Here is a 17,407-nt window from a genome sequence, read left to right on the forward strand (position 1 = left end):
TTGAGATGGTCCTCTTCAAGGAGGACACTAGTTGCACATGGGCTTCAGTTTTCTGCTGGTGGAGGACTGTAAAGTTCTGCACACTGCACCACTGGAATGTACAGCGGGATAAGGCACAAGCCAGCAGGCGTGCAATGCCTTAATACCCCTACAAATCCCCTTCTCCTGCCTCATGTCCCTTTTATTTTTCCCTACCATCTCACAAACCCATGCCGCCTTTCAGTCTGTGGAGTACTGTTTTACTAGTGAGCCAGTGGTACAGAGGGACACAAAGGACCTGAGTGTAAAATTATATTTCTAGCTATATAACTAGGCCTCCATTGTGTAATTTTTACAGTATTATTTTCATTAAGATTGCAGGGATGGTTTTCTGTCTTTGTTGTGCCTCCTCTCTATCTGCTTCAATTCTAACCACAGTGGAAACAAAACCACTCAAAAAAAAAAAAAAGTGGCAGTGATGAGAGCAGCATAGAGTGCTCCCATTTTGTATGATTAAATTTACTGTGACAAGCAAGCATGCTGTGTTTTGGCAAAACATGTTGCTGGGGGAACCCAGAAACTTGACTATTTCTGAACAAAAGTGCCCCACATGAGGTGCTCAAAAGACTTGACTTGAGATTTGAGAAAGGGTCTTCGGCAACTCTTTGCCTAAAGTCCCTTTTTACTCTCAAAGTACTCGAGATGTCTGTATTGTATTTGCATATTTATGAGAAATGGGTGTCACAGTGATTAAGTTAACTGGGAGCCAGTTCGGCAGAGTGTGGATAATGAAATCACATAAAATGTGAAAGTCAAAGGACATTTTCTTAAAAATATCTCTGTCAGCCTTGTGGCACAATTGGCGAACTTTGACTCCAGCAAGATAATGACCACATACATTTGGTAATTCATGTCAAACGATGCTTTTGTGGTTGCTAGGATTGTTGTAACATGTTAAAAATATCCATGACATAGTTGACTTTTGCATGTTAGAAGCAGTGTACAAGCACTTGAACTGTACACTTCGTTTTTTTTAGCTTAAATATGAAAAGCTACATGATGACAATCCAAGTTCCCCAATACAAAGACCTGAAGCAACAATAAATCCAGAGCGTAAGGAGTCAGGAAAGATATTTTCACCAGACATTCATGTTGTGTTTAATAAACATGGAACCAATATGGACTTCATTACTCAGTGCTTGAGACCAATGTAGCTCAGTTGCTCCAGACAAGTAATTAGAGTTCACACTGAGGCCTGACTCTAAAATACAGTCATTATCCAAGCAAAAAATACAACCTTTCCAGGTCACATCACTTTGTTTGCAGCAGTAAAACAAGTTTATTTCTGCATTGAGCCACCATTATAGTAGCCCCAATCCACTTGCCAGGATTTTATAGAGCACAGAGTGATTGGGGGCGACTGAGAGATCCAATAAAAATGTGGTAACACAATTGGCTCAACACAAGGTAACTGTGCGAGCGAGACAATTTTTGTGTGGAATTTGTGCTTGATTATACTATCATTTTATATACCAGTGTATGCAATGCATGTGCAGAATAGTTTTCATCACCCTAATTTAACAAGCGCCTCATGAGTAAAGCCCCAAACCAAGGCACCAAATTCTTTACAACCCCCTTAAGAGCTAATCAGCCATCTTGCAGTGAAACACTCGAGTTTATATTGGCCCTTCTCACACAATGGTCCCAATGTAGCCTTGTTGTTAAGCTCAGAGGTCTTGGAAAGAATGAAACTCATCCTGTTGCTCTCTTGGTGATTACAGAATGAAGACAGGACAAAAAAAGGGACATAAAAAAGGGCATAATCTGAGAGGACAAAAAAAATTAGGCTCAAAATATTTTTGGTAACTGCAGACTGGACCATGGGCGGAACTTTCTCACAGCCATGAGAAAACGTCCCTCGAAAAATTGCCCTTGCAATGTGAGATCAGCCGTGAATTTTCAATCAACCCGACTTTCCTCCTGCAGCACTTCTGAATCAGCAAAACATCTTGTGAATATGATGTCTGAACAGTTTTCAGGGACACAGTCGTAATATACAGTGGTTTTCTAGAGGTTTCAACTGTTTTGCTAAGATGTTGAGTGACTGATAATTACATAATTAATTTAGTCAACAACAGATGACTATAGATGATTAAAAAAAGACATAATTCTGCTTTAGCACTTGGTAACTCAGTCCATGTTGAGAGTTTAAATTTTTAGTCATCATTCTGAACCAAATCCAGCAAAGTGCTCCCCCTCATTCTTTCCCAAGAGGCACTCCTTGAATGAGGATCCGTGGGAGGATCCTGCTCAAACTCTGGCTTTCAGTGTGCTGCAGACACACACCGTACTTTCAAAGACTATACACTTCATCAAACACGCCAGTGAAGGCGAAGGGGAGGATGACCCCACTCACATATACACAACACTACTTGCACCATCGCCAATTTATCACAAGTAATTTCCTCAGCGCTTGACCTTTGACCCCTCCCTAGGGCTGTGTTTGTATTGAGGGCAATGTGCCACTGTCTGAACTGTCTGTCTGAAGCCTCCCTACAGGGAAATGGCGGTGTCTGTAGGAGAAATATGCCGGTTAAGCCACTGGTGGTGAAGCCACCCTTGTGATTCCGCCCAGCATGTGCTTCTATCTCTGTGTGTATGTCTATCATTGTCTTCTCAGCCCTCTAGTGTTTTATGCATGCTGCTCATTAGCCAGACAATGGCCACTTACCATGAAATGCCGTTCAGGGCAATATGTCAGCAAACCCTTGGGATGAAAGAGGGGAGGGTTGCAGCAGAGAGCGGTGTGCTTAGTAAGGAAGAGGAGGCTGGAGCGAAAGGACAGAGAGGTGAACGTAAAGGGAATGACAGGGAGAGTCGGCGAACGGCTCAAGAACAAAAGAGACAATGTGTGCGACAAATGAGGAGGAGATTTGTATGTTTTTCACCGCAACAATCCCTGAATAAAGAACGAGCATCACCTCAGTTCAACCCAACAGCCTGCCTCTCCAAACAGTGCCATTACAAGCAAGCCCAGTGAGTCAAATTGCCCTGACCTCATGTGCTTGTGAGACCTAGCAGAACGAGGCAGCACCGCTGCTTCATGCATGCACCAGCCACACCACCGCAGCCCTAACTGAGAGCACTAGCTCCATCCAGTGTATGCTGGCTCCCATCCCCTTACATCACCGCATCTGGAGGCGGAAGGTGGGGAGGGGTACAAGATTAATGACGGTGCTAACCGCGTATTTATCATCCGGCTGGAGAGTAATGCGACACCTTTCTAATCTGAATATATTTCATTGGGCTGTTATGGCACTCAGCCCTGGGCCCCATGTATTTGTGTTTGTGTGTGTGTGCTTGTGCCTCCGTGCGTCACTGGAAGTGTATTTGAATGTTAATCATATCTACATGAGTTTGCACGTGAGAATGTGTGTGCTTGTAAAGGCATGAGAGTACTGTGATACCAACCAGCCGCCATAGTCGTGCTATCTACCCTGGCAAAACGGCCCTGTGGTAATTAGATAAAGATGGAGTTCCTCTTTCCAGCATGTTGGGGCCACACTCCCTGAGATCCCCTCTTCTGATTCTCAGCTGCCTTATCAGGTGAACACCCTTCTTCCATCCTCCTCTCCATCTCTCCCTCTCATTCTCCAACTACTTCTTTTTGGCACTCAGCAGAAATCAAGATGGATGTCTCCTCAACAGAGATGGGGAGATAGGGATTGCACAAGGCCAGGATGAGGCCTGATAGGGCCCACACTGGGCCTCCCGCTAGATTGGCTCCACTGTCACCAGGGCTGCCAGACCTACTGAGGAGCTTTGGAACAGAAACTGCTCGGTTTAGAGGATACTCTGTCGTGGATGTTTTCAGATGGGGAACTTGAAAGCTGAGTAGGTAGCTTGTTCACACGTGGGTGTACACAAGACTACATGCAAATGTTAAATTATGCAATAGTTTGGCTTTCTTACACTATGTCGTATTTACTGTGACCCTATTAATCCATTACTGAAGTAGAATTTTAAAAGAGTGTGAGAAATCTGTTCTGCATATATCTTCTAAATCCACACAGGTGTTTGTTCTTGCAAATGGAGTCAACAGCGTGGCATGTGCATATGTAGCGAGGCAGGGTAAGCACAAGATGTAGCACTGGTCATGGGGAAAAAAGGATTTACAAAAGTCAGTGACAACACAGAACATTTAAATGAATACTGGTTGCATCAACAATTAAATGTCTAAGTCCATAGCCAATTCCAATCAGTCACAAGGTACAGTCTTAGTCATAATATAGTCTTTGTACTGTCAGGAATCCCCATCTTCAGCATTCAAAGTGTAGAGCGTACAGGCTTATATTCTACTCAACAATCACAGCAGTGACAAGGCCATCGAAATTTTATGCTGGAAGTGAGTACACACACGGGCACGCTTTCTCGCACAAAGAGGTTTTCTCTCGGAGATTATATGTCTTGCTTTCTTGTGTACCCTTTGCCAATCTGCCATTTATGCAAGTGAATATATTTCAGACTCTGCAGCTTATTGTGCGCTTCACTGTTCAAGTCTATTGTAAGCCAACAAAGTGAGAGAAGGAGTTAGATGATGATTTGTCAAGTTAGAGATTTGAAAAAGGCATCCTATCCGCAAACTAACCTGCCCACCTACCCATGCTCAAGTTAAAGTCATCACAACAGCAGCAGGTTGCTGCACACCTGACATTAACTCAAAAACATTATTAGAACTCAACAATCATGTTCCATACATGCTGACAGCAGTGTGAGCTCAAACATCTTAATTTCTGAGGATGGCGTGGACGCTTACTAATATGTCTGTCACTCTCCGTGTCCATTTCTCTAAATCTGGAACATCTGCAGTTGCTAATTTTTTGGCTTGAGACGCTTAAGCTGGCCAAACACTCAAGACAACTTATAATATGACAGGGAAAAAGTCTAATTTCCTGATGCCTGCGCATCAATACAACAATGAATTAACACTGAAACAGACACTGAATTCACGTTTGAGTTTGTCATCATCGGTGGCTCAGGGACCGATTCTCACCTGTCATGTACAAGATCCAGGTTCATTTCCAAGCCAGTGCAGGAACCTTTTCAACCTCTATCATGTCAAAGAAGAATAATAGGTCTGGTAGTAGAATAGCACTGACTGACTCATGATGTTTCAGTGTCATTACAGCCCTGAGCATCTTTGGCCAGACTTCAGCACCATTCCCCAGCATAGTGCTCATATGAATCCCCAGAGGGAGGGACAGTTTATCTGTAGCAGTTAGCAGCTGGTGTCTGCCCCAAAGACTCCAATAGCCCCCAGCTAGCGTTGCCACTTCAGATTCTAGTCATTTAGCAAACAAGTCAATCATGTGCAAGGCAACTGCCAGTGACTTGTCAGCGTCCCCAGTGATCCCAGATATAGAGACGAGGGGGCAAAGAAGAGTCACAGCCTGCTGGGTCATGGAAATCAGGTCAAATTGGTCATCAGCAAACTATCTGGGTCTAGCATTCTGCTCTAATGACTGCTGTTGAAACTGTTTGTTATGACAAAAGATCAGGGGCCCCCAGTGTCATCTGGAGTCCACCTCTGTTCATTGATTTTAGCCCCTGTCACAGGCCAGGTCAAGGCTGTGGATCTCAAAACTAAGTTTAGATTTATGATCTGAACAAAGACTCTTTCACAAATCTCCCAACACTGAAATATGTGCATAAGTGAGCAAAGAGCCAGTTAGACGGTCACATTGTGGAATTACACAGGAATCTGTGGCCACCACAAAAACATAAAATGTCATTAAGGCAAATGAATAGTATTCTCTCTACACTGTACTGGTGGTACTTTTTTTTTTGTCACAAGAGCTTTGAAGATCTCAGAACACCTTTTGAAGTCAATGTAAAAATTTCTTTTTTTATACTATGCAACCTCCACACTGGAAATTCCATTTCAGTGGTAAACATCACAATAAATAATTGTATTATCTTAGCTTCTGTAAGGCAGATAAAGAAGGTACATATCACTCTTATATCTCATTCTGTGTCAGGCAAAATTGCTTTAGATGTGGCACTGGAAACCCAGGGACTGACACTGTGGCATCATGACGGCCTAAGCTTGACAGCTGACAGTGATAGTGGCGTTGACTCACTTACTATCTTTTGTTGTTTGGCTAAAGGAAACACAAAAGTGTGCACACAAATTTCCCTTCCATTGAATTCAGTAAGCTTCATGGAGATGGGAAATGCTATAGCTTAGTACTGTTTTTCTTTTATCATGCATAGCAGAGCCCAGTGCTCACAAATGTTCTCATTTAGTTTGTAGCTTCATTTGTCTGGCATTGACAATGTTCCCCAAAAATAGACGTTGGAACAACTGAAGCAGAATTTGCATTACATTAACACAAGAACCGTACATATCTCCCCAACAAGTTTTCATTGGCTAAAGAAAGGGGTGAATGCCTGAGGCAATGGCCTGTAACAACTGTTCTTTATCAAGTAAATAAAGATGGATGATAAAAGCCTGCATTAAAATATGAAATATAAGCATTACAGAATGACACACTCATTAATTTTGCATTTGCTCACTGTTGGACAGCAGGAAAATGTCCATTCAGCTAACTGGTACTGTAGATAGAGAAAGTTAAATCATCAGTAAGTCGGAGAAGAAGATAACAGCTTTGTTTTGATTTAGTAGCAAAAATGTCTTCAGAATCAAGTGGGGTCACAAATATTTTCAGTTCATCGAGTGCAGTCACGGGCAGCTGAACTAACAATTACCACAGATTCACAGGCAGTCTTAAAACCACCACCTTTCTCTAAAGATTGGAACTTAATTTAGATTATTAAAACACTAAGCATGGGAAAGAGCGTAGTACTCTTCAGTGGAGAGCTGCTATGTTTACTTATGACCATCAGTCAATTTCTAAAGGTGAATTTCTATTGGATTTACTTGCATAATCATGTTCCAAACAGCCTTAGTGCAATGTAAACAAAAAGACAAGCCAGAGACCTCCATGCTAACAAGGTAACCCTTGAATTCAAGGTTACAGTCTGCTGCAGTTCCAAAATGCGCACACAGGCATATGCACACCCACATACTCCTGTCATCACCAACCCACACACGCACCCACACACTCAGAACACATGCACACATGCATACACGCATGCATGCACAGACAAATACGTCTCTCTCCCCATAGTGCCCTCCTTGGCAAAATCTCAGTGCCAGTCTCTTAATGAAATGCTCAATTAGGATCTTTAAATAGGTAATTATGCAGTGCCTAATCCCCTAGCTCCTGGGCCCTATCTCATTTAGATGACACTTGGGCAGACAAAATGGGAGGGGCAGGCACTGGGGCCTTAGTTTCTGTCATCAAAGCCCCTCTGTGGTGGCACAGGCGGCCCTGTTAATGATAAGGCACATCCAGGCAGTCAGTCAACAGCGACTCCCAGTGAGGGCCACTGACAGCATGGGAGATGGCAATGTCAAGCTTGACAGTGTCTTAATCATGTTTGTGAGTGTTCGGGGGTGGACTGTACTGGGTTGGGGGAGTTTGTATAAAGGTTTCTGAGAGGGTGTTAGATGTAGAGTGAGAGCAGCAAAGACTGTGTGATGTGGGCTTTTGTGCATTTTTCTGACGATTACCAAGTTAATTTTATATGAAACAAGGATGGAGGGAGAGAAAATCACTTCCAAATGTCAAACTGTGCATTTTGCTTGATGCCAGGCACTGGCAGAACACTTCTGATTTCCTGTACTGACATTTGTTTGAAGGTGGCATTTGATTTGAACTTCAATCTCCAAACTGTGGCCGGAGAAAAGGACCCATTCATTTGTTTTCGGCAGCATAATAAAATGTCTTGTTCGTGTGCTACAATATACCATCACTGACGGGGAACTGCTCTTGTTTGCTTGCTAACGTAGCTGTGGCAAGCATTTGTCTTAGTGAAACGACAAAGGGGGAATTGTTGCTTTTGCCTTAGGGTGAACCATAGCTTTCCCTCGACTGAGTTGCACAAGCGGCCTGCACTGCCTTTCATGAGAACAATAGCTTAGCTTGACTAAAACACCTTTCAAGGGCGTCCAAGAACTAAAAAAAAAAAAGTTTAGCTTTTCAAATCTATTAATCAGCAGCACCCACATCAAAGTGCTCAGTAAACTTTAGTAAGGATGCTTGAACCTCTGAAATTTTGAAACTGCTTTCTAAAATGCTGTTCATTCACACCTAGCATGTCCTTTGACAGTCTTATCAGGATATAGATGGAAAAGCAGGAACAACACAATTTCACCTCTGTGTATTCAGCAAAAACATCTCATATCTGTGATAATATTTTTTGTCCCATTGCCCTCCCTGTTGGCACTGATGCATTTTCATGCAAAAAGCTTTGATAAGCAGCTGGTTCTAATGCGGTTCTTTCAGTTGTTGACTCAGGCTTTCTTATCAAATCTGAGCCGTAGTAAAAACACCAGTGTCCATAATACATTGAAAAAGAAGAACTGCTGTCAGCGTCCTCATGGACAACGGTTTGACAAACTTTTTCTCAGCAAATACTCGGACAGAAGTGAGGCGGGATAAGCTTTTTTTATGCATTACTTGACGCCTGTTGATAAAAGTGACATAATAACAGAATGTAGAACTACACAACAACATTTTCACCTTTGAGATTAGATATCTAAAGATCAACTGCCTGTGAAACAGAGAGGTGAGACCTTAGAAAAACATCTATCGCATCACCTTAGGTAAAAGATAGCATAGTGTGTGCTAGGCTAATTGAAGGGAAATTCATCCGCCATTGCCTTAGTGCACTACAGCAACCATAATGTGGCATTACATTTTAGCTCAGGGTATATTGAGGCAAATTAGCATTTAGATGATGGGAGACACTTGGCATTTTAATTATTTTGCTGCCCTATGAGTGTAGCGTGTATGCCCCAAGCGCCTCCTTACATCCTTCATGTACGCCTAAGTAGTGCATTTACACACCAAACGGCCTGGCTTGTGTACAAAAGCCACTAAAATGTCACAATCGTACAATGTACCTTGGTGTTCAATTGTTTCGCAAAAGATAAGGAGGCATACTGTTGTTGACTTATGCCATATGTATTAGGGGCAACACAATTCCCAGTGCTGTGTTATTCAGTTATTTTCAATAGAGCTCTGTTCTGATGTTTTCTGCCATGTCGGCGAGTGGCAGTGGTATGCTGTTTTGTCTGTTCCAGGGCTCTGTACTTTCCATAAAACGACATGAGCTCAGGCTGGGAACAACCTCCCTCTCACCCTCCTTCCTCTCTCTCATTTTCTGTGCCTCACGGAAGTGAGATTATTCATCCTCCCACAGACCGTTGCAGTGTTGGGGGTAGATGTCAAAGTGCCAGGAGCATGTGGTGCAAAGGGTATGCGTGCCTGCGCTCGGCTTGTATGTGTCTATTTGTGCACACGAACGCCTGAATTTACATTTGTGAGCATGTACGTGTAGGAGTTGTTTGTTTCAGGCTGCATCTATTTGATTGGATGCGGACCTGATCCAGAGTTTGTGCCTTTGAGGGTAAGTAGGGTTTACATGTGCCACATCTCTTATTCCCTCATTTTTTTTTCACCTGCTGTCATCTTTCCAGTTCCTTCCCTTCAGGAAACAATACCTTTTGACTGCCAAAGTGGCCTCGCGACTATCATCTCCTGTTTAGCAGCGCCTGCCTTTCTCCCTCCATCCCTCATTCCTGTCTTCCATCTCTCTCACGCTGCCTGTGTTAGGCGTACAAGCACAGATGGAGCGTGAGAAAAGCTGGCAGTGAGGCACATTCCCTTGCTTCCCTCCCTCTGCCTCCACCTCTACCGCTCTCTACCCTACAGTGCGCTCTCCTCTCCCTCCCTCTCCTCCTTCCCTCCTCTCCCCTCCACATTACTTTCCCCTGTCCTCCACTCCTTTCTCTCACCACCTCTCTCCCTCTCTGCCTCGTTGCTCCTCTTATCCATTATATTTCCACCCCTCTGCTCCGCCCACCTCTCACTCCCCCTTCCTTTTTTCTGGTTCATAATATGTAACATGATTTAGCCCTCCCCTGTTCATGCGGCGTAAATTTAATCCCAGCCATTCCAGGTTGGCTGCTGCTGCTGCGTCTACCATTTTTCTCACTTTCCCCCCATCCTGCCACACTCTGTGCTCCCGACACAATAGACTCCTCAAGATTCAGCCTGTTTGCATGATAACAAGTTCTTTCCCTATACTAAATGCTGATGTGCAAGGTCAAGCACGACCCAAGTGGCACATGCTTTTACTATAGAAGCCGCCCACATTGTGACAAGCAAACACAGCACAAGAGAAGGCCTCCCAATAAGCCGGCAATCATTTGAATAGTTTACACAGCTCACACACTTACTCAAACTCTGATTGTGCTCTGCTGTGGTTTTATCTGCTGCCCATTGAAAAGGCATTAGTGGCATCCATTAGAGTTCAATAGGAAGTGTGTTCACTAGTGTCATCAAGGTCAAAGGAGGTGATCCAAGCATGCAGACAAGGATGAAAAATGTTGTTTTGGTGCTTTGCTTTTTTTCCCCTCTCTAAACTCCCTAGTGTCTCCAAAGCTTACCCAATAGCTCCGTAACCTTGTGTGTGTGTGTGTGTGTGTTTGTTTGTTTGTAAGTGCCTGTGTGTGCGCTGTGTGTTGGTATGCGTTCATGGAGCAGCACAACAGGGCACTGGGATAATCAGTCACTAGACTGCAGGTCAGGGTCTTGCACTGTGGGGACCATCCATCTGAACCCAACAGCTGCTGGGAAACGTGGTGGGAGGAATGAGGTGAGAGAGAAGGATGGGTGAAGAGAGAAAGAGAAACAGAGAGAGAAAGAGAGAGGAAGTGGCAAGGTAGGCCAGGTAGAGAGAAAAGTCAAGGAGAGGCTGTTGAAAACAAAAAGAGCACACACAGAAGTGAGTGAGTGAGAGGAGGAGGAGTATTCGCGAGCTGGTGCTACGTGGTCATTTTAGTTACTGAAGTGTATGCGCAAGGTCAGTTTGGGTGGGCTGAATTCTCATGAGGACACAACCTTGCTCTTTGCACCCAAACAAGGTAACAGTTTTCAAATTGAAACACATTCTCCTTGACCTGTGTTTTTTCCATACAAAGTTGTTTTTACAGAAGTCTATGCTCTATGAAGCTGTGTAACCTTTATTTGCTGTAGACAGTATTTGCGCCAGAGGGGAAATTATCACAGAAAAGGCCCAACAGTATCATTTGATTAATGACAGTGTTCACAAACTAGGTGAATAAATGTTATTTTACTCTGTTTGTGGTGTGACATTTCAAAGTCTGGTTCATTTTGCCGACAAAAAAAAATGGGGAAACGGCTTTGAAATCTCCTGGTACTAATTCACAATGGACACACAATCGAGATGGGAGTGTGATAGCTTCCTTGTCCTAAAGCCGCAGCAGGTGCTTTAAAACCAATTATTAGACAGACAAATGTCATCAAACCCAATTAGCTTCCTGCTGTGAGTTTCATGTTGGATGATTCATTCATAAGAAAACAAGATACAACCAAAGACATCAGCTACAGTATTGGCAGCATTTGCTTGTCAAAAAATTAGTCAGGCTTGCAGACAGAGCTGTAAACCCTGACTTTCTCAAAAAGAAAAGTCAGGCGGCACCACCCAAAGGATAGTTTATGACCGTGGGAGGCTTGTTTGAGGGAGGTCAGGGGTGGTAAGAAGGGAGGGGGAAAGAGTAAATAAATAAGTATAGCAAATAAACTCCTCTGATGTGCGGTTGTCAGGGTCTTTCATGTGGAGGCTGCACTTGAGGGCATAGCTTAGCTTAGCTTGAGGGATGGTATTACACATGCCGGCTGATCGGGAGCGATGTGTGAGAAACGGCCTTGTCACTCGGTCTTAAATCACACCATTGCGGGCAGAAGAAGCAAGTAGCGGTATGGGGAAAAAAAAAACAGAGGAAAAATAGACAAGAGAAAAACACATGGGAAGAGCGGTTACAAAAAAAAATACACATAAGAAAGGGAATTTACATAGTGAAGAGAGACTTTAAACTGTGGCGTTAAAGAAAGAGTAAGAGGAAAAAGAAGAGAGGGCTGAAGCTGGCATGTAAAACACAAGGTGACTTAACCCAATCTTAACCTCTCTTGATAAGGAAGTGAGGATTTAATAAGGAAATGGGTGGGTGTAGGTATACATGGGTGGAGAACTTTGCCTTTGATGAGCTTATATTATAAACCTGGTCATATGATACTGAGGGCACCATGAGTGGGTGCCTGTCACAGGCTGTTCTCAGTGGTGCTGGTTGAGGAGAAATGCTAGTGCAGAGCAAAGTATGCCCTTTTACATGCCCTTTAACCTTGAAGTTGAGACCTGCCACTAAAATACAGCAAAGAAAGATGCATGGGGGGGGGGGGGGGCAGTGTAAACAATACATGCTCATCAAATTTAAAAATGTTGGATGACTCTTCTCCAACACTCAGTGCTTTATTCCCCAAACGTCTACTATGATGCCTTCATCAGGGTGTTTTGTTGGAGAACAGTTTAATTACGTGTTATGTCAACAGCAAATGTAAGATGGTGGAATTTGCATCAGCTGCAGCCCTGAATCCTGTCTCCCTTGTGTCCCACTCACTGCTACTTAACTTCACAACGAGAGCAAGGCTTCAGAAGCTCTTTCTAGAGCAGGCACTGTCTCTCTCAGCATCAGGGCGAAATCAAAAAGAGGGATCACAGACATCATCGCAGTACTAACCCAGCAGTCTACCGTGTATGCTCTGTGCTATAACCCTGCATATAGCTGTATTTTCAAAGTGTGCATGTGGGGGGTAATTACTGCATTCTTTAACTCTGCTGGCCCAGAGGGAAATACAAAGTCCTACCTCATAAAACGAATCAAATTCTTATTTGCTCTGCCTGGCTGGGCATGATACTACAACTTTTTATAACACAACGCAGTACGGATCACATCCTCTGTAGTTTTGCCGTGCTTTGTCCTTGCATGTGTTGGGCTAATTACAGAGGGATTGGCCTTAATAGATTTGGTGGCATTCTTGTGGCTGCTTTGGTCCGTTAGGATAACATACCGTAACTCCACTATTTCCTTGAAGTTCAATTCAGTTTGTGCATGAGCCTGAAATTAAAAACACCCCATTTAAAAATTCCCCGGAGCTGGCCGCAGTGAAATTAGTCAACTTGCACGAAGGATGAGCATCATGTGGTACAACCGCTGCGCTCGAACCCATGCTGAATTTGTTAAAAATGGCACCATCGGTAGCATTCTCATGTCAGCATTTGGTTCCCATTGGCTTGTGCTCGGTTTGCCAAAATATTACGGCATGTGAGGGAACATGGAAAGACACAACTGGCGTGAAGCTGATGTTGTGAACCTGCTGCTCTGGAGAGCTCATAACTATTCCGCCTGCATTCTTTCCCATAACAAGTTCACTGCGGTATGGCTGGAATATAAGATAAATATGACTGATTCTTTTGTTTTTTTCCCTTTAATAATATTGCTTGTCTAAAAAGACCCGAATACCAAACACACACGCTCAAATGAGAATAGAGACCAGCCATTATGGAGAATATAAACATCCCTCCCTCCTTCTCTTTCACATTTCTGATAAGGATCATGGGAAGGAGAGAGAGTAGACAGCTCAACAGCCCCTTTCTTTTTCTTGCCACACACTCCCCCCCTTTTCTAATTAACATTGTGCATGTTGTCAGGCTTTGTTTAATAATGCATGATTGCTATCAGCAGCAAAATCCTTTGAATGAAGCACCACTGAATGGGAACACAATAATACCACCGGGGGCTCAGGAAGAAAGACAAGATTGTTTTTTCTTTCTATTGTAATAAATGTTCAATGGAAAGCATCAGTGCCACCAAATGTATGAAAGTGAAGGCGCAGAGTGCAACGCAAAATGGACATGCTGAGGATAAAACAGGCTAAGGTGGTTCCGCCTTTGAGGGAGTCTTTTTGTATAGACTAATAGAAATGAAAAGGGTCGTCTGAATTCATGTACTTGCTCATACATGTAATTAAACACGTATGTGCACAATCTTTCATTCAAAAAATCTACAGTATTTAGGCTAAATACACTGTCAGATAAAAAACTGCTGTTGCCGCCTTTCTGCCAGGTCTGGCAGGTGGTTCCCCTCACCCTCGCCACATCAGGAAGGACTTTGCGGTGCAGTTGACTTGTAAAAACGAACACTACAAATCAACACCAAATAAAACTGTTTTCATTTTTGGTATAAATCAAGGTTTTGGGAGGGGTGTTTTAGCTGCGCTTACATTAGCGTCTCCTTGTATTTACACACATGGCACAGCCTCTTGGTTGTCTCACTGGTGGTTACACAACATACAGATGGTTTTGTTTGCCTCTATCAGCTTCTGTGTGTGTGAATGGGTGTGTGCGCATGACGGGCGTGAATAGAAAGGGGGAGGGCTGCTGAGTACTGTTCCTTGTGTGCTGCCTAATGTCATGTCATTATGGAAATTCACACTTCATTAATTAACTCAAAGGCTATCACTTAGATTTGGAGGGGAAGATGCGTAAAACAATAACCGGAGGAGACAGACAGCTGTACCTGCACCACGTATGGATCACACTGCGTTTTTATCCCCTCACATCCTGCTCAGGCTTTTTCAGTCCAGTTGATTCTAATCAAATTCACAGTCACTACAAACACTACTAATGTGAAAATATCTAATATCTGTCTAGTGTGCTCAAATGTATGTATGTGTATACGCATCTGTGTTCGTAAGAAGCGCGTGTGTGTGTTGGAGGTGGTGTGAGCGGGGGATGAGATTGCCTCAAATTGATTCCCTTCGCTACACGTCCCCCGCTCTGGCGCTTGCTGCTAGCCCCGCGGCGCTTGGAGACAGGTAGTCGTGTCTATCTCCCCCCAACACAAATCAAGTGTGACAGGTGCGCTATCTTCCCGTCTTTTCTGCCATTTACAGCTCACAGAAATGAAAGAGGGAGAGCTGGGAGCGAGAAAGAGGATGATTGGTAACAGGGAAATGAGGTACTTTGTCATCATCGGGCCTACTGATTGGGCTTAGGGGGGCTTGTTTTTCTTTTTTTTTTTTGCTTTTAGTGGGTGGCGGTCAAATCTGCAGATAAACAGTCCAATGAATATTATTTCTGGCAAAAGCATTTATATGCACAGTTGCTGCCTCCTGAACTGACAGTTACTAAAACTCCAGAGCTCCAAAACTTAAAGAGATCTGGCATGTTGTGTGTTTGGCCTCATGCTACATAAAGTAGCTGAAATGTCTTGACACACAAACCATGCACGGGTCTGCCTCAACCAGTCGCCACAGCTGAAACAACAGCGTCCTGTAGAACAATGCAGGCAAACTTCATAGCACGCTAACCAGCAGCACAGTACAGTACGTCACTAAAGCTCACACACACTTGGATTAGCTTGGAGCTGTGTTGCGAGCCGAAGACTACTGCAGAGCATCCATCACTAAGGATCAAGCTCTGGCTTAAGCAAATGGATGACAAGGGATAGAGCCAGTCTGCAGCTAATACCAACTCACTGTATCACATTGATTTTCACAGCTATGTAGTGGCCGCTTCAATAAATGGTTGACACATGAGTAGCAACGCTTGGCCACTCTGTCTTATGGATTGTATTTGTTGTTTGAGCAGTGCTGGATAAAAGAGGAATGTTTGTGCATGTGTGTGTGTGTGTGTCCGTGTATTTGTGTGTGCTGAAGCTAAACAACTCCATTACTCTGTGTAGGCACTTAGAGCTATTAAAGCATCTACTGTGGATTAAATGTGGTGTAAGAAGCATAAATATGTGCTTCAGATGAATTGGTTTATTGAATGAAGACAGCATTTATATCTTGTATTGTACTTTAAAGAAACAGACTCAAGAGAGTCTCAGTGTTGTCTGAGTGGTCAAATTTACTTTAACTGCCAACTGAAGAACAAGCTTTCAGCATGTATGAATGTTTCCTGTATTTCCTGACTGTTCCTACATGCAACAGAGTCGTTCCTTATGTGAAACAGATATCAACACTGATCTGAGGAGGACTTAAAATGTTCTCTTATTATGCAGCGTATTTAATTGGTGATCGCGACCAAAGCTGTGAAGACAAAATCTTATTAGTTCACACTTTCATCTGTGTTGTTTCTCCCTCTCTCTCTCTCTCTCTCTATCTCTTTCCCTCTCATGCACACGTGCACACACATTGTGTGAAGTGACTATTCCATTTAGAGAACTGTCAGAACATACCCTGTGAGCACATCAGCCTCTTCCTATCCTCTGTCAGCTCCAGCCGAGGCTGTGTGGGGGTATGTCAGAAATGTGCAGGGATAGATAAAACCCATGGAGCCAAACAGCTTTGTTTCATTCAGTCCCTCTCTCTCTCTTTTTCCTCCCTCCCTCCTTCTCTCTCTCTCCCCCTCTTCCTATCCCTCCTTGCCTTGCATAGGCTGTGAATACCCTGCATCTGAGAAATCAGACCAGACTGACTCACAGGGCTCTGTGAGCCAGTGCCACCGAGGCTGCCAAAGCATGCTGGTGCCAAGCTGTCCCACCATGCACAGAGCCAGACCCACGCTGCTGCTGCCGTTGCTGCTTGTCCTGGGTCTGCTCCTCCACCTCGCCGACGCTCAAAGTAAGTGGACCGTTGGCTTTCACATGAGCCTCAAGTTTTGTCCCCTGCTGCGTTGGGACAGGGTTGCAAGTGTGGAAGTGGTTTTGTTTCTATTTTCTCACTGACCATCAGACACATAAATACTTTATGTAACACACATGCAGCTTAAATAAATACATAACACTTCTTGATGAAACACACATGCTGGTATGTGCTGTCATGAGACTGCTGATACACTGGGGTGATATTACCACAAGCAGCAGAAATCAAAGTTATATAATAAGTGAATTTAAACAGAAAAAAAATCCTTTTGAAAACCCATTCTGTGAGGAATGAAATTATGAGAGGAAATACCAATTCTGTATTAGTCACGGAATGAAAAAAATATCAAATTTAAAGTCCTCCCCCTCTCAAAAACATCTTTTACTTATTGTTACTTCACTTGAATGTTTGACCATTTCAAACAGTTTCTTACCAGAAGACTGTTTTAAAATCCATCTACTGAAGGGAGTAAGTTTCTTTGTGTTAAACTTAAAATCTGAGCTTTAGGTGTGTACATACGAGCATGAATCACAACTAAGTTTCCAAATGGGCAATATTTAAATACTGACTGATTATTCTTGATTGTTCAACAAGAGAGAAGTATTAAATATATTTATAATAGTTATAGACTTTTTTTTTCATGTAACATGTCTTTAAAAATACTTAATTTACATACTAATTTCTTTAAATAGTTGTATCTAAAATTCTGTAGCAGTCAAACTCATGGCATGGCTATTAGCAAGTAGTAATCTTCAAGTCATTTTGTGTTTTTCATTCCGTGCTCCTCT

General features: G+C 43.2%; 1 protein-coding gene across 11 annotated transcripts in view; it reads left to right on the top strand.

The window, feature by feature from the left end:
* LOC121177287 (receptor-type tyrosine-protein phosphatase delta-like) overlaps positions 1-17,407 on the top strand; it is a 127,137-nt gene that overhangs the window by 17,964 nt on the left and 91,766 nt on the right. For all 11 annotated transcript variants that reach the window (XM_041031541.1, XM_041031546.1, XM_041031542.1 and 8 more), the window contains exon 2: positions 16,413-16,598. In XM_041031541.1, coding sequence (XP_040887475.1) covers positions 16,496-16,598 — 103 coding nt within the window. In that variant the 5' untranslated portion in view covers positions 16,413-16,495. The remainder of the gene's footprint in view (positions 1-16,412; positions 16,599-17,407) is intronic.

The sequence above is a fragment of the Toxotes jaculatrix genome, chromosome 23, assembly GCF_017976425.1.
Source record: "Toxotes jaculatrix isolate fToxJac2 chromosome 23, fToxJac2.pri, whole genome shotgun sequence".
In the NCBI taxonomy this organism is placed as follows: domain Eukaryota; kingdom Metazoa; phylum Chordata; class Actinopteri; family Toxotidae; genus Toxotes; species Toxotes jaculatrix.